The 23,495-nt window shown below is 54.2% G+C and overlaps 1 protein-coding gene across 1 annotated transcript in view; it reads right to left on the reverse strand.

Moving 5' to 3' along the window:
* Positions 1-23,495, reverse strand: part of ELL (elongation factor for RNA polymerase II) — an 80,833-nt gene that overhangs the window by 24,398 nt on the left and 32,940 nt on the right. The window contains exon 2 of the mRNA XM_032170152.2: positions 6,110-6,157. Coding sequence (XP_032026043.1) covers positions 6,110-6,157 — 48 coding nt within the window. The remainder of the gene's footprint in view (positions 1-6,109; positions 6,158-23,495) is intronic.

Raw genomic sequence — 23,495 nt, forward strand, 5'->3', positions numbered from 1 at the left:
CCTCCCCTAGCACACACAGCGCTATGGAGCCCTCCGATTAACGGGCTGTTTTGCTGCTGGTTAATGGTTACCAGTCCGGGACCGTGGGGAAGCCAGCGGGATGGGAGCAGCCCAGGAATGTGGCCACTTTCTCTGCACTAGCCAAGAGCTTGCCCGGGTTCTGGGACAAGGTTTGAAATGCAGCCCCTGCTCGGCCTTCTGAACGGGGTCTTGGTTGCTCCTTGGGGGCTGCTCATGGGCCCAGTGACCCACGTACCATTGGGCTGCCATGGGGCCCTCAGATGGCCCACGCACAGCAGGTCTGGGTATGTCTGAGGTCAGCCCCGGCTCCAGGTTATGGGGGGTGGGGAGGAGTTGCCATAAACCTAAGCACTAGTCCATGCTCACAGACACAGAGCCCAGGCCACAGGGGCTCATCCCAGGTGCTTCCGCAAGGCCCAAAGGCCCACTTGCCCTTCCCGCTGACCTGACCATGGCCACCAGGGGGCGTTGCTTCCACCACCGCTCAAGTCACTGCCAGAGTCCATTCATCTCTTCCCTTTGAAATCCATCCCAAATTAGGGCCTGCTGCACTCCCCACCTGACCCCCTAAAATCTGCATGGCCTCTTTTACAGTGCAGGTGGGGAGGAGGAAGGTTCTGAAGAACCTTGGGGTGGGGGTGCAGAGCAAAATGGTTGAGAAAAACAAGGAAAAACACTCGCTATTCTGGGCAGTTAAAAAAAAAAAGGATGGGGGGTACAGGGGTTCATGCCTGGAATCCCAACATTTTGGAAGGCCAAGGCAGGCAGATCGCTTGGGCCCAGAAGTTCAAGACCAGCCTGGGCAACACAGTGAGACCCTGTCTCTACAAAAAAAAAAATTAACTGGGCATGGTGGCGCACGCTTGTAGTCCCAGCTACTCAGGAGGCTTGAGCCTGGGAGGTCATGGCTGCAGTAAGCCGTGATTGTACCACAGCATTCCAGCCTGGGAGACAGAGCATCTCTAAAACAAAAACAGAAATAAGAACATGAGCTAAGTGGCCCCAGGTGCTATCCATACAACACACACAGGAGCCCAAATAAGGGACCGACCAGGTTCTCTCTGGCCTGGGAGGTTTCCAGGCCAGAAATGTTTTTTTTTTGTTTTGTTTTGTTTTTTTTGAGACGGAGTCTCACTCTGTCACCCAGGCTGGAGTACAGTGGCACGATCTCAGCTCACTGCAAGCTCTGCCTCCCGGGTTCACGCCATTCTCCTGCCTCAGCCTCCCGAGTAGCTGGGACTACAGGTGCCCGCCACCATGCCTGGCTAATTTTTTGTATTTTTAGTAGAGACAGGGTTTCACTGTGTTAGCCAGGATGGTCTCGATCTCCTGACCTCGTGATCCGCCCACCTTGGCCTCCCAAAGTGCTGGGATTACAGGCGTGAGCCACCGTGCCCGGCCTCAGAAATGTTTTCTACATTATTTTTATTTCCCACAGAACTCTCAGAATAAGATATATTGTTCTTTGTAAACAGATTCATGACCCAGTGGCTGAATACAACCTCTAGGAGGGAGGCAGCCCCTTTGGCCTAGTGGGAGCCTCACCTCCTCAGCCCCAAGCCAAGGGCACTTTCTAAGTACCTGCTTCCACTCCAGGAGCCACGCACACCATGGCCAGCCGGAGAAGAGCCATGTGCTGTGCCCACCTAGGGTCCCTGACTGCTCAGCCTCGGCACATGGATGGCTCCCAATTTAGGCATTTTTAGATTGTTTCTAAATTGTCTGTGTCACAAACAACACAGCAACATGCACTCCGTGTGGCTAAATCTTTGAGCACATTACACTGGTTACTCCTAAAGAATTGATTCCTAGCTGCCAAGACACTGCTGTGTCTTTGCTTGGTAGAGACAAGCCCTGCCAAACCTCCTTCTAGAAACGGCCATACAGGTCCTCCCTCGGTGCACATAAGTCTTGACACCTGGAACATCCCTGGACACCAACTGCTCCTTTCCTTTTTCTTTTTTTTTTAGACGGAGTCTCACTCTGTTGCCCAGGCTGGTGTGCAGTGGCACGACCTCGGGTCACTGCAACCTCCGCCTCCTCCCGGGTTCAAACGATTTTCCTGCCTCAGGCTCCCAAGTAGCTGGAATTCCAAGTGCACGCCACCACACCTGGCTAAATTTTTTGTATTTTTAGTACAGATGGGATTTCACCATGTTGGCCATGCTGGTCTTGAACTCCTGACCTCACGTGATCCACCTGCCTCAGCCTCCCAAAGTGTTAGGATTACAGGCTAGAGCCCCCGCACCCAGCCCTAATTTTTGTATTTTTAGTGGAGACAGGGTTTCACCACATTATCCAGGCCAGTCTCGAACTCCGGTGACCTCAGATGATCCGCCCACCTCGGCCTCCCAAAGTACTGGGATCACAAGCATGAGCCATCACACCCAGCCCCCCTCTTTTTTTTTTAATCATCACCTGGGACTTTGCTGGAGTTCACAGCTGGGGCCAGCAAGGTGTGGGTTTCTTTTCCCCTTTGGAGTCTACTGGCCTCTCTAGGGTTAAATCCTAGGAGGAATCCCCAGACCACTGAGACCCAGGTCAGACCCATTCTGGGTCTGGGAAAGGGCAGAGGCTCTAGACACAAGCGTGGACAAGGGAAATGCCATGACGCCAAGAACTCTGCTCCGGGGGCAGGACACACCACAGCAGGCCCAGCTTTCTCGGGGAATCAGCAAATGCCACGAAGCGACTCTGACGAATCTGCCTGCGCAGGGGAAGGGAGAGGTGCACCTGGCCATCATGAGGGCACCTGTTGCACAGGCAGGGAGGTGGCTGGGCGAGATCAGACCCCCACCCCAGAAGCACGTAGGCCGAGACCCTATGCTGGCCACGGTGCACCCACATAAGAGGAGAGGCGCATGAGGGGCTGAGCTCATTCTGTGCTGCAGGAAGGATACTGGTTCTCCTGACCTCAAGTTCAACCTGCAGATGCCCTCGAGGTGGACAAGGAAGGTGATGAACAGAGGGAGAAACATGGCCAAGGTCCCTAAGTCACAAAATCTCCAGCTCGAGTCCAGTGGGCCCGTGGGGAATGGGTCCCTGCATCCCACACAGGACCCTGAACATCGAATCAGCACGTGTACCTGATGACAACCTAAGAGTAGTCCCTCCAGCCCCAAGACCCAGACAGTGAACCGCAGGAGCTTGGGCGATGCTGGCTGACTGGATCCATGAAGAACACCCTCCAGGGGGCGTTCCGACAACGATGAGCCCAGTGCAGGCTCTGTGGCAGGTTGCCGGCAGCATGGCCCAGGACCAAGAGCCCCAAAGCTAACAGCCCACTGAAGTGAAGCAGCTGGCCAGGCGAGGTGGCTCCCGCCTGTAATCCCAGCACTTTGGGAGGCTGAAGTGGGTGGATCACCTGAGGTCAAGAGTTCGAGACCAGCCTGGCCAACATGGCAAAACCCTGTCTCTAGGAGGTTAGCCCTGTAGCCACCCCAGTGGGGTCAGTGACTTGGGCCCCCACTACACATGTTCTTAGGCTCCAAGTCAAGGCACATGGCATGCTGCATGCAAGGATACCACTGTGTGCTTCGGCCATGGCCAGGCTGCAGTGTGTCATCTGACAGGCTTGCTGAGATGGAGGTTGGGGATGAGGGGCCCCCCTACTGCTCAGGTTGGGTGGAGGGGCATGGGTGGTCAGGCAGCAGCGGAAGGCACAGAGTGACTGCTGTAGAACACCAGAGGGCACTGTGGGGCTGCTCTGGCAGCAAGCCCAGGCCAGCCGGCCCCTGCCCCCAACCTCTGACCCCTAAGAGAATGTCCTGGGGAAGGTAAAAAGCAGGTGGCCAAAGGATGACCACAAGACCCAACTGGAGCTGATGGAAGTGTGGGGTTGCGTCAACTGGCTAGGCTGCAGCCCCTGGGGATTCGTTATTCCATGACATCCCATCTAGGGGTGCCCTAGAGGTACTCTGTGGACATGGTTACCATCCACAACCCAGATACTGAAGGCAAGTAAAGGAGATGACCCTCGATGGTCTGGGTGGCCCCATCGAATCAGCCCAAGGCCTTAAGAGGGAAACTGGGGTTTGGCAGGAGGAGGAAGAAACCCTGCCTGAGGACTGCTCCATCAGCTCCTACTGGGAGTCTGCAGCCAGCCCTGAGGGTTACAGACTCCCCAGCCCACAGTCGTCTGAGCCCACTGTTTGCAATGCATCTTTTTATCAGCACACACAGACATATGTCTCCTAGAGGCTCCATGTCTCTGTGGAACCCTGGGCTACACCTGGAAGCCCACGGATCATCATGTCCATATCCCCACACCCAGCTGTGCAGCACTCTCAGGCTGTGGACAGAAACTGATTTAGGTACAACATGGTAACTCTAAAAGAAAAAAAAAAAAGTTGGGTGCAGTGGCTTGCACCTGTAATTCTAGCACTTTGGGAGGCCAAGGTGGGAGGATCATTTGAGCCCAGAAGTTCAAGACCAGCCTGGACAACATAATGAGACTCCATCTTTAGAAAAATAAAAATAAAATTTGCCTGGCATGGTGGTGTACACCAGTAGTCCCAATTACTTGAGAACTTGAGGTGGGAGGATCCCTTGAGCCCATGAGTTCAAAGCTGAAGTAAGCTATGATTGTGCCACTGCACTCCAGCCTCGGCAACAGAGAGACTCATCTCTTAAAAAACAAAACAAGGCCAGGCGTGGTGGCTCACCCGTAATCCCAGCACTTTGGGAGGCTGCAGCAGGTGGATCACCTGAGGTCAGGAATTTGAGACCAGCCTGGCCAACATGGTGAAACCCTATCTCTACTAAAAGTACAAAACTTAGCCAGGCATGGTGGCAGGCGTCTGTAATCTCAGCTACTTGGGAGGCTGAGGCAGGAGAATTACTTGAATCCAGGAGGCCGAAGTTGCAGTGAGCCGAGATTGCACCACTACACTCCAGCCTAGATGCAGGGGAACCTGCAATAAAGGCTAGAAGAAAAATCAAACCATTCTAAGGCATATTGGGTGGGTTGGGGGAGATGAAGAGTCCTAAAACAGGGGGTCAAGGAAGGTAGACCACTCACCCTTTCTCTCACTCACCTGATTTTTCTATAAGATGGTCATTTAGAAGAAAACATATTTCAAAAAATGAGGGTGATGAGTTTCTATGAACCTCTCTCCCAACCAAAATCCAGACAAATGTCCATGGTCTTTGTGTGCCCTAATGCAGCAGTCCCCTACCTTTTTGGCACTAGGGACTCGTTTCGTGGAAGACAATTTTTCTTTTTCTTTTTTTTTTTTTGAGACAGTTTCGCTCTTGTTGCCCAGGCAGTAGTGCAATGGCGCGATCTTGGCTCACTGCAACCTCCACCTCCCAGGTTCAAGCAATTCTGCCTCAGCCTCCTGAGTAGCTAAGATTATAGGCATGTGCCACCACGCCCAGCTAATTTTGTATTTTTAGTAGAGACGGGTTTCTCTACATTGGTCAGGCTGGTCTCAAACTCCAGATCTCTCAGGTGATCTGCCCGCCTCGGCCTCCCAAAGTCCTGGGATTATAGGTGTGAGCCACCACACCCGGCCAGAAGACAATTTTTCTATGGATGCTGGAAGGGGGATGGGAAGCCATAGGGGAGGATGGTTTCAGGCTGAAACTGATCCACCTCAGATCAGGCATTAGATTCTCATAAGGAGCACGCAACCTAGATCCCTGGCATGCACAGTTCACAATAGGGTTGACGCTCCTGTAAGAATCTAATAACACGCTCAGCTGACAGGAGGCAGAGCTCAGGTGGTCGTGCTCACTCACCCACAGCTCACCTCCTGCTGTGTGGGTAGTTCCTAACCAGTCCAGGGCTGGGGGTTGGGGGCCCCTGCCCTATCAGACTGGAAGCCAGGTGCACATCACTGCATGAAGGGGGCCACTGGGAGAGGAGAGCCGCCCATTGCCCAGGCAGCCTGTGATGGGCACCAGACACGTCCTGGTGTGGCCCCAGCCAAAGGGCTATCCTGGGGGCCTAGAACCCAGCCTTGCATGGTGGCAGACAGGGCCCAAACACTGCCATGAGCTGCTGCTGTACCCAGCGAGCAAGGACAGACCTGAGACTATACCAGTCCCAAGATTCCAAATATGAATGATTAAGACAAAAACTCACCCCTTGGCTTCCTTGAAATCGGATAGACGGCCTCAGTGAAACAGAATCCTACAAAAAAAAAAAAAAAAAAAAAAGGTGAGAGGAACGTCAATAAAGACACTGGGAAACCCAAAGACTCCCTCCCCAGGTATAGAAGGAGCAGGGGGAAGATGGTGTTCTCAGGAGAGGGGAAAGGAAATGCACACACTCTGAAAATTATAGGCAAGGTCACCGGAGCAGGGTTTTAGAAGGATCAGTAGGAGTTCCTCAGATGGACAGAGGGCTGGGGCCACATGACAGGTAAGAATGGGGCCTCCAGACACAGGCAACAGGCTGGCAGCGGGCCCAGGATGCAGGGGTGGGGAGTGTGCCATCCTTGGAAGCCACCACCAGCCTGTGAATCCACCAGGAGAGAAGAGCAAGGCTCAAGGTGCTCACAGCCCTGCTAGGAAAAAGCAAGGACAGGTCAGGGTTGACCCTGGATCATGACTCTCCCAAGGACCCATACAGGTAAAAGCAGCCCCCCTCCACTCTCACAGCCCCCCTCCACTCTCACAGCCCCAGATGACCCCCTGAAACCACAAACCAGGCTAAGTCCTGTTTCACAAACACTGGCTTTTAACAACCAGGTGGTTGAGCACTGTCTATCAGAGCAGGTGCGGTGGGGCCACCTTGGAGCCTGGGGTGGGAGCCTGAGGCTTGCACAGCTCCACCACACGGCCTTGCGGCAGCCACATGGCTTCTGGGCAGCTGGTCACTGAGCTTGGAGCAGTGGAATTTCCAAGGAAAAAATATACAAAAGAGCTCAAAATAAATACTGACGCTTCAGCTATTCAGAGACCAGCCTTCTGGCAGTATCTGAAAAAGAACTGGGATCCAGAGGAGGACTGCACCTCTGCATCTTCTTCCCTCTTCCCAACCTGGGGCCCTAAGCATAGATCTCAGTGTCCCAGATGCTACCCCACAGCGTAGCCCTGGCTGGTCACCATGATTCTCGGTCCCTAAACCCACCCCTGCACCACCTGGCCCCACTGCCCCATTCAGGTCCAGCTCACTGAGATGCCCTCCCACCCAGGCCTTGCTCCTGTCCTCATAGTACCCATCCTGGGCTCCGTCTCCACTGCTCAGGTCTCACTCCCTCCCACCCTGGTCTGCCTATAGCTCTCCCCAGAGGGCAAAGCACTACTTGAGTCTGGAGAGGCCTGTCGGAAGACCCGGGGTAAACGGAACAGCTCTACACCTGGGACAGTATCAGAGACAACACCTACCCCATGGGTCAGCCCAGGGTCCGCCCTCTGGAGCCACTCAGCACTGTTCCAGGACTCCAGCTTGAGGTGGCAGAGGGCCCTCCAACTGCTCGCATCCAGTGCCCATCAGCTGGGTACGACAGGAGCTGCTAGGAGCAGTGGAAGCCGCCTGGGACATAAGAGATGGCTGGCCTCTCAGCACCTGCTCCATGTGTGCCCTGAGCCATAGGTCTGCTTGGCCAGCTTAGACCACGCAGCCGTATACATATGACATGCATAGTGCCCAGAGTGGGAGGTACCGAGTGCCTCACTTTGGTCTACCAGGAGCCCCCTTCTTTGCCAAGACTCTCCAAGGATTTTGCCAAGACTCCCCAAGGCTTCTGCTGTTTAGGGGAGAACAAAGGGATGGTGCCCCTGCACGCTAACATCACCCAGGCCGTGATGCCCCAGAAACTGCCCCATGCTTCTCAAGCATGCCACCCCTCAACAAGTACACAGGCCCACTCCACAGCAAGCACAATTCACTGTGCAAGCCACCACTGTCCATGGTGCAACACATCCACGGCCCACTCCCTTGTCCTGCTCCAAGACCAGGAAACAGCTGCTGCAGTCACAAGGGCCACTGTGCTGCTGTGACAAGGGGGGCTCGTCTAGAGCAACTCGGGAAGGGCTGGCCCTGTACCCCAAAACACGACTCAACCACCAGCCTGTGCTGCTACTGCAGAGAACAGGGTACCTCGGCCTGGCTGGGACCTTGGGGAAGCAGCACCTGAGTGACCTTTGCTTCGAATTTGGTTAAACAGGCCAGGTGCGGTGGTTCACGCCTGTAATCCCAGCACTTTGGGAGGCCGAGGTGGGCGGATCACTTGATGTCAGGAGTTCGAGACCAGTCTGGCCAACATGGTGAAACCCCCATCTCTACTAAAAATACAAAAATTAGCTGGGCGTGGCAGTGGGCACCTGTAATCCCAACTACTCCGGAGGCTGAGGCAGGAGAATCACTTCAACCCAGGAAGTGGAGGTTGCAGTGAGCTGAGATTGCACCACTGCACTCCAGCCTGGGCAACAGAGTGAGATCCTGTCTCAACAACAGCAACAAAAAAGAATTTGGTTAAACACAGACAAGAAAAAGAGACCTGCAGGGACCAATAAAGGTGTGAAAAGACACCGGATGCCATTACTCATCAAGGAAATGCAAACTGTAACCATAGTGACCTAGATTGATAGCCATAAAAATATTTAAAAAAATAAAAAAAAATAACCACACTGAGATAGCTCTGTACCCATCAGAGCAGCTAATCTAAAAGAGGCTGACAAGAGCAAGTGTTGGCGAGGACCCAGAACCTCTGCCATCGTGGGTGGGAATGGACAAGGCTCAGCCACTGTGGAAGCCACCTGGCAGTTTTCTAAAAGGTTAAACAAAGGGTTAAACACACCCAGCAATTCCACTCCCGGGTATACACCCACAAAAACACACTTCCGTACAAAAACTTACACCTGAACATTTATAGCAGAATTATTTAGAGTATCCAAAAAGCGGCAGTAGCCCAAATGTCCGTCAACTGGTGGAGAGAGAATCAAACGATGGAATACGGAGGACCATGCCAAGTGAAAGAAGGCTGCACGTCATGCCACATGCTGTATGACTCCATTTCTATAAATCCCCAGGAAAGGCAAAACCAAAGAGACAAAAAGCCGACCAGCAGGTGTCCAGGGCTGGAGGTGGGAGTGGGGAGTGGCTGCAGCTGGGCGAAGGTAAAGGGTCAAAACTCACAAGATGGGACGTTTTACAGGATGTTCGCTACACCTTCCCAACTGCCCTTGAGCTCACAGGGGTCGTCTTTGTTGACTCAGGGCACAGGAGCAACATTCTCTGACACACACACAGCGAGTTCTGGAACAGGCGGAGGAGAGTCCTGTCCTTTAACCATTTTCAATGCACGAGTGAAAAGGAACTGGCGTAAGACACAAGAACCATACGGAGCAAAGGAAGCACGAAGGCAGAATGGTCCGGCCCACCCCACTCAGGGAGCCCCCAAAAACTCATGGCACCAGTCCTCACAGGTCCAGGGAGCACGTGACCAAGGCCAGGTGGGAAGGGTGTTCTGGAGGAGGGAGCAGCAGGGGACTGCAGCAGGGACTCAGTGCAGCGGCTGCAGAGAGCAGGTGGGGCCCGTCTCTCGCGGTGCAAATCTCTGCAGAGAGGTCAGCCCAGGGCTAACACAAGCACCCTGTCTACTGTCCATGCGAGGCCTCTGCATGTGCAGCTGTGAGCCAGGGATGAGGGCTCAGAAAACAGTGATGATGCTGAGGCCAGTTAGGATGACAAGAGACAGGAACCAGTTAGGGTGTACAACCCCCCAAGGAACTGTGCCTGGGCAGCCCCAGCTGTGCAAGGCTGAGGGTGACAGGCCTTGAACACACTGGCCCTCCCACCCACCCTGTGGCTCTACGCTCCCTGTGGGCCATGCCATCCAGTGAGGCATTTAACCAGGTTCTGGTAGCTGACTGTCAGGCGGGTTACCTCCAAGACTCCTTTCTTGCCAAGTTGCTTATCCCCCAAGGGTATGGAGAACAAGACTTCATGCCTCAGAGGAGAAGGGCTGAGGGGCCAGAGCCAGCCTTTCTCTATAACCTCAAGTGCCTGTCCCCATGAGAGGTGGCCATCACCGTGGCCGGGCTCCCAGCCACTCTGGCTCACACTGTATCCCCACCCTCCAGCAGGAGACCAGGCCCTTGTTAACAACAGAGCAATTCACTCCTAACATCACACACGCATGAGGGTGACAGACACAGGACGCATCCAGCCATTAACAGATATGGGCACTAAGGCTAACTCCTGTCTAAATCATGGCTGGCCCTGTGCGGACCATCGGGCAGGGACCCACCTCATAAGAACGCCACGTGGCATCTACAAGCAGAACCCTACAGACATGTGAAGCAGCAGGAAAACGAGACCCCTAAGCCAGGGGGAAAATGAGTTAGCACAAAGACGTGGGAAGCACAGAGATGCTGACTGAACAGACAGGGGCTTTGGGACGGCTACTGTGAACTTGGAATGCTCCACGCCTAAAGGAAAACAGCTGAAGAGGAAGACGTACAGGTATTGTGAGAGAGCCACGAGGGGCTTCTGGAGCTGAGACACGGAGGATCGGAATGAAACGGCCACTAGGTGGAAGTCACAGCAGGCACCACAGAAGAAAAGGGCAGCGAACTTGAAGACAAAGCCACAGGAGCCACCTAGATGAATCCCACAGAAAGAAGCCTACAGGAAACGAACACCACCTCGGTGACCTGTGGACGACAGCAGGGGATCCCACGTGCAAGTAACTGGAGTCCTGAGGGCGGGCGGGGGATCTGAGAAAAGAGTGGCCAGGGATTCCCAAATGTAACAAATGCTATAAATCCACAGACCCAAGAAGCCTCGTCAGCCCCTAGCAGGAAAACTACCAGGTCGTGGCGCATCATGAGCAAATCAGCACAGCCACAATAGTCGCCCCAAGTGCCGAGGTGCCGACACTGCACATCAGGAGCCAGCCCCAAGACTGGGAGGGCATCTTCAAAGTGCTATGGGAGAAACACTGCCAGACCACAATTCCATGCCCAGTGAAAAGAGAAAGGGAAATAAAGATTCGCTCAAACGCTGAGAGAATCTTCTGTCAGCAGCTGGCCTGCACTGTGAGGAAGGTTCTAGAAGTTCTTCAGAAGGAGGGAGAGTGACCCTAGACGGACCTGTGGATTTGCAGAGGATGACGGGGGCACAGTGAGCATGCATGAATAGAAAAGGCTTTTTTCTCATGATGTTTCTGCAAAAGATCATTCAAGGTATAAATTACAGTAGTGAGGCTGGGGTTTTGAATGTTGGGTGCTAAATAGATGGTGATGAGAACACAAGGACGGGGTGGGGGAGATGAGTAAAAACACAGAAAGCAGCTGGGGTACAGTGCCCTGACAAGCCAATCAAGGACCCAGGAGGTGAGTGTCGGCTGCAGACAGGCAGAGCCAGCTAGGTCCCTTCACGGTGGGACCAGCTGTCACCCTCTGTGCTCACCAGCCTGGTCTGGTGGGGACGCCTGACAGCGCGTGGCCCGCCGCACCCTCTTCTGGCTGCTCCCTCCAGAGCCAACATTCCTGGTGTCAAGGCTGAACTCTTGTCAGGGGGGCTAAGCGCCTCGTTACCTCATCTATGCAGCAGGACAGAGGGTCGGGAACAGACCGTGGCACAGGTGGTTTCCCTGCTGCCTTAGAAGCTTTGGGGTTGGCCTCAGGCCACATTAATTAAGTAACGGGGTAACTCAGTAGCACATGACACCAGCAGGGTGCTGCCCATCTCATACCCAAGAACGCCCGGCAGGAGAGAGCCATGCCTCAGGCCACTGCCTGCCCAGTCTCTGTAGACCCTCTGAGGGGTCGTCACCCCCACTGCAGGGTCAGAGGTGACAACCTTCCCTTGGCCCCACACTGGCTGACAAGTCCTCTCAGGCCCTCGAGTGGCAGAAATCCATCTTTCATTACCCAGTATGAGGTATGGAACTGGTAGCTCCTGAGATACAAAGTCACCCCTGCTGCTGTAGTTCAGGCCAGGGCCCCAGGTGGGAGTTGGGGAGCCTGGTAGGGCCACCACAGCTGGCCTGACACAGTCAGCAGGTCAGCTGGGTCTTCAAGGCTGGGCAGGCAGGCACTGAGCTGTGCTGAGGCTGGTGCTCCCCAGACCCAACTGGACTTCAGACCCTGACTCGGAGAACAGACCTCAACACAGCAGGGCAGTGATGCCTGCGCCCTGCGGTCACTTGGCCTGGGCACCCACTGTCGCTGCTGAATACAGACTGGGAGACTCCTGCAGGCAGCTCCCCCTCAATGAGGACACTCCCGTAAAGACAGCAATGCCTTTGGGAGAAGGGTCGAGGGTGCAGGGCCTGGGAGGCAGAGAGAGCCCTCAATGCTGAGACAGAGGAAAGGGTGAGGAGGAACCTCTCCAGGGCCAGAATCCTCCAGCAAAGAGCACTTCCGGGGATGAAGCAACAGGAAGTGGCTTACGAAATCCACCTCCAGGCCGAGTGACCAGTTTACAGGAAGTGTGGTGGGTGAATCTTCCCCAGGGCACGAGGCAACGTCTGGAGCCATTTCTGGTCCTCACCACTGGGGGCGGGGACAGTCCCCACCATCTGGCTCGGGGGAGGCCAGGGATGCTGCTCAGCACACTGCAGGCAACACAGAACCTCCTGCCCCAAATGTCAAGCAGTGCAGGGGCCGAGAAGCCCTGGGCTGACCCTGCCATGGGAAGCGACCATCAGAGCAGAAAGCAGAAAAATCTATGAGAAAAAAGACCTGCTCTCTTCAACAAATATAAAATATAAATGGAAAAGTTACAGGTGAATAAGAAGATATCTATGATTGTTGGCCAGGCACGGTAGCTCACGCCTATAATCACAGCATTTTGGGAGGCTGGGGCAGGTGGACTGCTTGAGGTCAGGAGTTCAAGACCAGCCTGACCAACATGGTGAAACCCCATCTCTACTAAAAATACAAAAATTAGCCAGGCGTGGTGGCATACGCCTATAATCCTAGCTACTCGGGAGCCTGAGGCAGGAGAACTGCTTGAACTCGGGAGGCGGAGGTTGCAGTGAGCTGAGATCATGCCACTGCACTCCAGCCTGGGCGACAGAGTGAGAACTTCATCTCAAAAAAAAAAAATATCTAGGATTGTTTTAAAAACTCTCCAGCAAAGATAAAAACTAGGGAGAGGGCACAGTGAAGAGATGAGACACACAGACAGATGGACGGGGCCCAATCTGGCCAGGTCCCAGGACACCTGCTACCAGCCTGGGGACAATGAGGCCCAAGGCAGCAGGTGTCAAGGCTGCCCCAAAGACACACGATCCTTCCCACCACCCTCCAAAAGCACCCACTCAGCAGAAGTGCCCACTCTCCCCAGGCAGCACGTTCTCCCTGCTGTCTAACTGGGCAAGGCCTGCCACCCCACCCCCGATGCAGGAAATGACAGAAAGGAAGGCATCTGTTCCTTCTTCAGAAGTCCATCTTGCTGACTCTCCCAAGCACCAGTGTCAGCACACACGTCCTGATCTTACAGAGCTGGGTCACCCTGCCAAGCCACAGCGTGTGGTCCAGCAGAGGGAAGGTGAAGTCCCGGGAAGAGCCCTGGACGGTGACCTCCCCACAACAGGCCCCCCCTTTCCAGTAAAGCACAAATGATTGGGAAACGCTATTCAAGAGACTTCCTGGCAGGACTAGAGCAGGACACTGAGGCCACGGAGAGTTTAGACAGTGACTGAGTGGGGCTGTCTCCATGAACTACAAAACAAAGGAAGATCTGCCCAGTGGGCTTGGTTGGCTCAGGGACGAGCTAGGGAACTTGGACAGACACACTGTGGACCTCACTGGTTCCAGCTAGGGAGCCAGGTGGCCACAGTCAGGGCAGAGCAGGGGGCAGGACCCACGGCAGCTCCTCTGCCAGCCTGGGAGGACAGGTGGTGTGTTCAGCAGGCCGGGTGGGCCTGTAAGAGCAGGAAAGGGACTCCAACTGGCTACAAGCCAAGTGTAATTCAGTGGCCGGCATAGCAAGTATTTTTTTTTCTTTCTTTCTTTCTTTCTTTTTGGAGATAGGCTCTCACTCTGTCACCCAGGCTAGAGTGTAGTGGTGTGAACACGGCTCACTGTGGCCACCTAGGCTCAGGTGATCCTCCTGCCTCAGCTCCCGAGTAGCTGGGACCATAGGTGCACACCAACACACCTGGCTAATTTTTCTATTTTCTGTAGAGATAGGGTTTTGCTATGTTGCCCAGGCTGGACTTGAACTCCTAGGTTCAAGCAACTCGACAGACTCAGCCTCCCAAAGTGCCAGGATTACAGGTGTGAGCCACCGCACCCAGCCCACAGCAGATATTTCTATCTACATTTACAAAGGTGCATAGAAAGCTTATGGGAAAGGGTTTTTCAGAAATCTTGTAGACAAAAATATGCAGATTGCCCAAAACCATGGCCTCCACACGCTCCACACACTTTGCTTGCTTTTCCCGGGAGAGCACGCTGAGCAGGCCACCTTCCTTTCTGCCCAGTTTCCTGTGTCCCCACTTGGAGCCTGACCCTCCCCGCACCCTCAGCAATCCTGGATCTGTTTTTTTGTCCCTATGGTTTTGCCTTTCCAGAAAGTCTTATCAATGGAATCACACAAGATGAGTTTCCCGTGGTCCTTGCAACAAATGAGCACAAACTTGTGGCTTAAAACAACAGAAATTGGTTCTCTCACAGACTGGGGGCCAGAAGTCTGAAATCCAAGTGTCAGCAGGCTTCCTCCTTTTGGCGGCTCTAGGGGTGGACCTTTCCTGGCCTCTTCACCTGCTGCAGGCTAAGGCACTCCCTGGCTTGTGGCTACATCACCCTAATCTCTGCCCACTGGGGTCATGCAGCCTTCAAGTCCTCTTCTGTCTGCATCAAATCTGTCCCTCTCTTACCAGGACACTTATGATGACAAACAGGGACCACCCAGATAATGCAGGGTAACCTCCCCATCTCAAGATCCTTAACTTAATCTCATCTGCAAAGTCCCTTTTTCCACAGAAGGTTACACTCACAGGTTCCTGGAATCTGCTGTGGCCATGATTCAGCCAACCACCTACTCAGCATGACGCCTTTGAGATCCATTCTGTGTGTTGCCCCACTGTATAAATACGCCACCTTCCTGTGCATCCATTTGCTGGATGAAGGACGCAGGTTGTTTCCAGTCTGGAGAATTAATGAATCACGCAGCTATAAATACTCATGGACAGGTTTTTCTGTGGATGTGTTTTCATTTCACTTGGTGAACACCCAGGAGCCTGACTGCTGGGTTACAGAGTAGGTATACATTTAATTTAATATGAAACTGCCAGGCTGGCTCCCAAAGTGGCTGTACCATTTTGTACTGCCGCTGGCAGTGAATGAGAGTTCCTGTTGCTCCCCATCCACGTCAACATTTAGTGCTGTCAGCTTCTTTAAAATGTCAGCCATTCTGGTAGGTGTGTGGTGCAGTGCAGCTCGTGGAGGTTCATGTTTGGGTTTCCCTGCTGATTAAGCATGTTGAGCATCTTTTTACAGGCTAATGCACCATTCTTCTAGCTTCAGTGGTGAAGCTGTCCAAATCTTTATCCCATTTTTTAAAATTGGGTCATTTTCTTACTAAGTTTTGAGGGTTTTTTATATACAAGAGCTTTATCAGATAAATTTTACATTTTTCTCCTAGTCCATGGCTTGTCTTTTCATTCTTTTTTTTTTTTTTTTTTTTTTTTTTGAGACAGAGTCTCGCTCTGTCACCTAGGCTGAAGTGCAGTGGTGTCATCTCAGCTCACTGCAACCTCCGCCTCCTGGGCTGAAGTGATTCTCCTGCCTCTGCCTCTGCCTCTGCCTCCCAAATAGCTGGGACTACATGCGCGTGCTACCACACCCAGCTAATTTTTTTGTATTTTTAGTCGAGACGGGTTTTCACCATGTTGGCCAGGCTGATCTCAAACTCCTGACCTCAAGTGATTTTGGCCTCCCAAAGTGCTGGGATTACAGGCTTGAGCCACCGTGCCTGGATTGTCTTTCCATTCTCTTACCAGTATCTCTCAAAATACAGAAGTTCTTATTTTTGATGAAGTGGAATTTTTCAATTTTTTTCTTTTATGGGTTGGTCTTAATTTTGTGTCTTAGTTCCTCCCATCTTTTTGGTTGTTGTTGTTGTTGTTGTTGCTGTTGTATTGAGACAGGGCCTCACTCTGTTGCCCAGGCAATGGGCAGTGGCACTATCACAGCTCACTGCAGCCACAGTCTCCTTGGGCTCAAGAATCCTCCCAGCTTATCCCCAAGTAGCTGGGACTACAGGCATGTGCCACCATGCCCAGCTACATTGTTTTTTTAACTCTTTTGTAGAGATGGGGGTCTCCCTGTGTTGCCCAGGCTGGTCTCAAACTCCTGGGCTCAAGCAATCCTCTCACCTCAACTTCTCAAAGTGCTGGGATTGTAAGCGTGAGCCATCACACTCCCATCTTTTTTTAAATAGCTCTATTTTAGGAAAATCCTCCAAACTGCCATTCTTTACCAACTCCCCTCTCCCCTCCCAAACTAGCAGCTCCGGGTAACTCCTGCATACATCCATGGCCGCCACAGCCCCCAGTGAACGGTCTCTCAGATTCCTTTGTCTGCATGCACCCTGGGTCATGACGACAGATGCTCCCTGGATATTCCCTGGATGCCACCACCCACCTGGCAGTTGCAGTGCAGGATTTTTGGACACTATCCAGGCCTTTCTTCCAGAAGGTACTCAGCAGGTGAGCAGAAAGCGGCCTGTGTCGCATGGGAAGCCCCTCAGATGTCTGTCCATTCCTGCGTCATAGCTGGGGGTGGGGGAGCTGCTTGAACTCCCTGTCCATAGAAATCACAGCCAAATCACACACAAGGACTCGTGGTACCACAGACGGCCAGCCTCCATCACTAACCCACTCCCATCCTAACTGCATCGGATCAGGTTCCAGTTGTTACAACTGAGGAAAATGAGGTACTGAGAGAGGACAGGACTGCCCGAGGTCACAGCAGACCTCATCCCAACCTCACAGGAAAACTGAGCCCTGGGGTCCCTATGAGGATTTCACAACTTATCCAAACTCACATGATCCCAGGGTAGCAGGATATGACAAACATTTACTACACTATTCTTCAAGTTACAGTGCTTCTATGTCCCTGAGCCCTGCTTCATCAGACAGACAGAAGTCTCCCTCCAAGGGAGGGACAAGCGCCCTGCCTGCCCTGCCCACCCTGCCTGCACCTCCATGGGTCAATCTCCAGGCACAGCCCAGGCCTGCTTCCAGGAGAGGGCATCTCAGAACCATGCAACCCATGCCTGGCACAAGCCCTCCTGCCAACACCTTAACTTTGCCTTTCCCCCTTATTATTCCACCTTTTGCATCTGCCTTTCTTCAAACAGGAAAAGAGGCTGTCATATGTGGGCACCTGCTGCACAAGCACACTCCATGGGCACCTGGACCACAGTGTCAGGCCCCTCTGTCCCCTCTAGCACACTCTGCAGTGTCTGAAACAGAGCAAACCTGCAAGTGCCAGTGTGACAGGCACAGAATCCCCTTTGGCAGCCAGACACTGTGGTGGCTCATGCCTGCAATCCCAGCACTTTGGGAGGCCGAGGTGGGTGGATCACTGGAAGTCAAGAGTTCGAGACCAGCCTGGCCGACGTGGTGAAACCCCCGTCTCTACTAAAAATACAAAATTTGGCCAGATGTGGTGGCAGGTGCCTGAAATTCCAGCTACCTGGGAGGCTGAGGCAAGAAAATCGCTTGAATCTGGGAGGGGGAGGTTGCAGTGAGCCAAGATCACACCACTGCACTCCAGCCTGGGCAACAGAGTGAGACTCAGTCTCAAGAAAGAAAAAAAAAAAATTTAAAAATTAGCTAGGTGTGGTAATGTGCACCTGCAGTGCCAGCTACTCAGGTGCTGAGGCAGAAGGATCACCTAAGCCCAGGCGATCGAGGCTGCAGTGAGCCATGGTTCCACCACTGCACTCCGGCAGGGGTGACAGAGAGAGATACTGTCTTTAGAACAAAACAAAACAAAACAAAACAAAACAAAACAAAACAAAACAAAACAAAACAAAAAACAAAACAGGCAAGGAAGCACATGAGGCTTCACAATCAATGCTCTTTGGCCTCCACCTGTGCTCCTCAAGAGGAGTGCAAGAGTTTGGTGGGGTTTTGTTTTTCTTTTTAATCATTCACTAAAACTCACCAACAACAGGTACTGGACCTATTCCATTTCAAATGGAAGGCCTCCGAGAAGCTGCCCTCTCACCAAACCTGCCCTCTGCCCATGGTCTGCGGTGCCAGATAACAACTGCTTTCCCCCAGACAACAGTGACCATGATCTGATCACATCTGACAATGGAAGAAGCTAAGGGACTGACCTAGGTCACCACGATCCTCCGGGGCACAGCATGGGCCTCTCTTGGCCCTGGGTTCCTGACGTTTCTGAGGTGAATGAGAATGCTCTAGGGCCTGACATGGGCCATCCTCTCAACAGAGCCCAGGCCAGGCCTCTGTGGGGGTTGGATCCCTGAGAATGCGGCTATGCCCTGCCACTGTGCTTCCTGCTCGGGCAGCTAGGAGGTCCCAAACCCCATTCACCTCCATGGGACTATTTGGAGCCCAGCAGAGGTGGCCCATGGGCTCCCCTGTCCCCAGGAGGCCCCTCCCGGCCTCCATCTCAACTCCCCTGCAGACAAGGCCACGTGTGTGCCCTCGACCTGTCAGTATCTAGGGCCACCTCACTTTTGCACCTTCCAAGCTCAACTGCTGTTAGAGCGCCTCCTCTCTGCCACACTCCCAAGGCCACCCGTTCCTCAGCCTCACCACAGAGCAGACCGGCCCCTTCTGCCGAGCCCCAGCGCACCCAAGCTTTCCAGCTGCCCTCACCTCTCCTCTGAAGACAGCTAACACTCCACTATGGGGGCCCATCTCCTCCCAGGGCCAGGGAGACCAGGGAGACCAGGGGAGACCAGGGAGACCAGAGAGACCAGGACTGGCCCCCAACTCTAAGGCTCATCTTAGAGGCGAGATTCAGACCCAGCCCAGGGTGCCCCATGAGGCCTGGTGGTTGGAGGCAGAGAGTATCCCTTGCCCAAATTCATGCCACATTCACAGTCACTGGGAAAGCTACGAGGATGGGCCGGGCACGGTGGCTCACGCCTGTAATCCCAGCACTTTGAGAGCCGAGGCGAGCGGATCACAAGGTCAGGAGATGGAGACCATCCTGGTTAACAAGGTGAAATCCAATCTCTACTAAAAATACAAAAAATTAGCCGGGCGTGGTAGCACACACCTCTAGTCCCAGCTATTTGGGAGGCTGAGGCAGGAGAATTGCTTGAACCCGGGAGGCAGAGGTGGCAGTGAGCCAAGATCGCACCACTGCACTCCAGCCTGGGCGACAGACAGAGCGAGACTCTGTTTCAAAAAAAAAAAAAAAAAAAGAAAGCTACAGGGATGAAAACAGTAAGGCACTCTCCTGGATGCATCGCGAAGCCCCTCAGCCACTGTTTCTCTCTGAGAGCACAGCCACCCCCTGCTAACCTTGGCAGGAAGCAACAAGCCCCACAGCACAAGCACTCCCAGGCTATCCTGCAAAGGGAGCTACACCTCGGGTGGGAGCCCTGCAACCTGGGAAGGAATCTGGGGAGGGGCTTCTGTGTGAAGCTTAGCTCAGGGCCCCAGGGGCGGTCAGTGTCAGGCACTGGCTCAACAGGGGCAGGAAAAGACAGGCTGCTGAGCACCTCGTCCTCAGGCCACTCAGCCCCATTTCTAACAGTCTATGTACAACAGACCCACCCAAGATGTACTCTGTGACCCAGAGCAGGGGTGCGGTCCTGGGAGTGTCCACTGTGGATGCGACCTAGGTCAGAAGGAGATGGCGGCTTGCCAAGCTCCCAAGGCACACACTCAGGACCCAGGAGGACCATCCTTCCTCCTCTGGTGGTTGGCCACACTCACCAAGGCTGCCCCAGAGGCCCTCAGAGACCCAGGCAGTTCTGAGAAGGGAGCCTGTCTCTGAAGCAGAAACCACGCCCTTTCACGCGGCCCCTGTGTCACATCAGCCGCCTGGATGATTCACAGCTCAGCACCAGACTAGGCTCTTACTGCCTCATCTCATTGTCTGCTCATTGTGCCCTCTGCAAAGCACCCAAACCCCTGTCCCAGAAGATGGGCACAGATCACAGAAAAATAAAAGAGGCTGCCAAGAGAATCTGGCACCCTTCAAGGCATGACCCGTGGTCCCCAGCCAGTACTGACTGCAAGGGTGCTCTTAGGTCCCCTTCCCAGTTTGAACCTGCAACCTGGGAGCTGCCACATCTGGACCTCAGGGATGTGACCTTGCCAGCCACAAAGGTGGGCATTGGGTCCTGCCTGCCACCTCACCCACATGCACCTCTGCAGCCCACCAAAGCCTTCCAAGATGCTGGCCTCCACCGTCAGCTACAGGCCATGCTGACACCTCCGATGCTTCCACCACCACACAGTGGGTAAATCCTAATCACTCAGGAACACGAAGAAGGCCCCGTGTGTATACACCCTGCTGCTCAGACCCCGCTACCCCCCAGGAGACCCCCTGAGAAAGGAGTAACTGCTTCTGAGCCAATGCCCATATGGGCTGGCATTCCCCATAAAAACCCATTGAGGGCTCCAGAAGCTTCTGGGAACATCTGGACAAGCCAACCACCCCAGAGGGCAGGGTCACCCCTCAAATGGGCAGGCCCAGTGAGGACAGAGCAAGCGTTACATATGTGTCCTAAGGTGGGCATCAAGGAGGTGCCATGAGAGCCAGGCCTCAGTCTTCCTTCGCACTTGAGGAGCAGCTGGGCTTGGGGGACAGCTGCCCTCAGCATGGCATGAACCACCTTGAGCGCTTAGGATGTGCACAGATTCCAGAATGTGCTGTCTCAGGAAAATCCTCCACCTTGCTGGGTCTGACAGAGGCAGCTGCATGAAACCAGCCCACTTTTAACTTTTGAGACAGAAGCTGATGTGGCCACAGCCAGGCTGCACTAGCCCCTCAGGGAGGCCCCAGGCCAGATAAGCACTGCCTGCATCTTCCACTGAGGAACATCTCTGGGACGAGGACCCGTGCAGCTGCCTGATGCTCAGGTTCATCACCAACAGCACCAAGTTGTTCCTCTGGAGAGAATGAATCAGTCCCTTCAGATCCTCATCCTCCTGAAAGTTGAGCACATGGCTTCTAACAGGCCCAGGTGCTTACCTTTGGAACAATGGGATCTTCTATTACCCAGAAAAACAACGTAGAGCCTTCCCGGTACAATCTGTACTTTCAGAATCCGAACACTCAGGAGCTGTGCTCAGAACCTGGCTGGCAGGGCCTGCTCTGCCCCATCCAGCCGTGGCCCCAGCCACCAGACTCCAACCTACCCTGACAGGAGCCCTGTGCCTGCCGGCCCCGCCTCACTCTGGCCACAACCAGGCTGGCAAGTGTCCACCGTGGTCCCTGCCCAGTAATAACCTCAGCAGTGTGGTATGGTGTGGGCATCCTCACCTGGTGGACCCATCCTGAGAAACATGCCTGAAGGCACCTGGCAGGTGAACAGGGAGAGAGGTGGGTCCCAGCCCGCCTCTCCACCTGGGTCTTATCTCACAAAAGGATCGGCCCTGTTATTGGGTTAGGTCGTAGGTAAGCGTACACCAAGATCCGCCAACTGACTTCTTCCCAGAAAGATGCCTGTCCTTCAGAGCAAACGGCCTGACAAGAAATGTCACCAAACTGGACTCCTCCCCACCAGCAGCACAGAACCCAGAGCACAGCTCCCATAGAGCCCAAAGGAGACCACACAGCAGGAAGCATGTGGCACTGCCAAGCTGGATAGGGCAGCCTGTGACCAGCAGGGCACGTGCTGGCCAGGGCTGGCCCAGGGCAAGTCCCCAAACCTCAGAGTACCCAGGAGGCCCTGGGGCTCAGGATCCAGGGCGCTAGGGAGGGGCTGCATGCTCCCAGCATCCACGGGGCAGGGGCTAGAACAGAACATGCTCTGCCAGGTGCTCAGCGCCCACACACCCTCAAAAGCCTGATCGCAGGGATCTTCTATGGACCGGGCTATGCATCTTGAGGGCCAACTTCAAGCAAAGGAAAGCCTGGTCACAGGGACCTTCTATGGACAGGGCTGTGCATCTTGGGGGCCAACTTTAAGCAAAGGAGGAGACTGAGGCTCAGGGAAGCCAGGTGCCTTGCTTAAGGCCACCAGCTCAGTAAGTGGCAGGGCTTGAGCTGAAACACAGGACTCTCCCAAAATGACAAGGCAGTAGCACCCTGCTATGTCAGGATGTATCTTTTCTCCTTCCAACTGACGGAGTGACTCTTCACAGGCACAGATCATGCGTCCTGGACTGGCTGACCAGCGTCCTGAACTGAAGCTGTGCAGGCGTGGGTCCCTGCATCCGCAGACCCACTTTCGTCACCCCGCCTGCACGGGGTGTGGAGGAGCCTTGCCTGACAGCCAGAGGGAGCCGGAGTCTGAAATCTCAGCTGCTCTTTTTACAGAACGTTTTGTCACCTGCCTTCATTCAGATAAAAGCGCCCGATTTCGGATCAAGGTGACATGGATTGGATATTTGCCTAGAAGCTGACACACACCAGAAAGCAGGAGGCAGCAGGAGCTCTGCCAAGTGTGCTGTGGATCTAGGTCAGAACATGGTGCAGGTGTGAGCGAGGGGGCGTCCTCCCAGGAACGCTAGCACAATTGCAGAAGTTTCAAGAGAATGCTGAAGTTCAGCCAGGTCAGACAACCACCCCACTGCAGACAGGTTTAGAGAAAGTCATGCAGGCCTAGGCAGACCGCAGGCTGGCCGCCCCGGGTGCTCCCATCCCTCTCAAGTTAGCCCCTGCTTCCCCCAACCACCACTCACTCCTGCTGGGACGTCAAGAGCCCCAGGTTCTTGGCTGCTGCCATCCAAGCCCTGAGCCTCTCCCAGCTAGCTCTGGCACCTTCTCTAGTTTCCTCTCAGGGGAATCTTACCCAAGTATCCGTTGGATCACTCCCTGCACACCCCAGCTGCCTGATAAGGCCAGCAGGCTTAGCCCTATAGCCCCCAGCAGCCCATGCTGGCCCCTTCATGGTACTCACACTCAGTGCTGTGTGACCCCTTTGCCTACTGCAGTCTAGATCCTCCTGGGATCCACCCGGCCCACACCTCCCCCAAGGCCTCATCAGAGAGGCTTTCCGACTGTGAGGGCTCACTGGGGCCCCGGCCCCTGGCTGTGAGCATCTCATTGATTGGGGTGCGATGTTGGTCTCTTCTCACCTCAAGGGCAGTTCCAGGAGGAGGCAGTCCCTCCCGTTTCTGCTGACCCCTGGGGCTGATGGCCTGGCACTAGGACAACAGAATAAGGGCTCAGACACGCACTAAGCAGAGATTCGCAGCTGGCCCTGACCACGCTGTGGGGCCCCTGCTGGTCCCTCAAGCCTCCAGCCACCTGCACGCGAGGCCGGCCAGGCCAGATGAGACAGAGCCTTGCTTACACGCCGGCTGCATCTGAGAGCAGAGAGCCCTGCTGTGGCCTTCTCTCCTGGACGCAATCTAAAACAATCTCAACTTACAAAAACCCTGCAAGAACAGTAAAAG

The sequence above is a fragment of the Hylobates moloch genome, unplaced genomic scaffold (assembly GCF_009828535.3).
Source record: "Hylobates moloch isolate HMO894 unplaced genomic scaffold, HMol_V3 SCAFFOLD_12, whole genome shotgun sequence".
NCBI lineage: Eukaryota > Metazoa > Chordata > Mammalia > Primates > Hylobatidae > Hylobates > Hylobates moloch.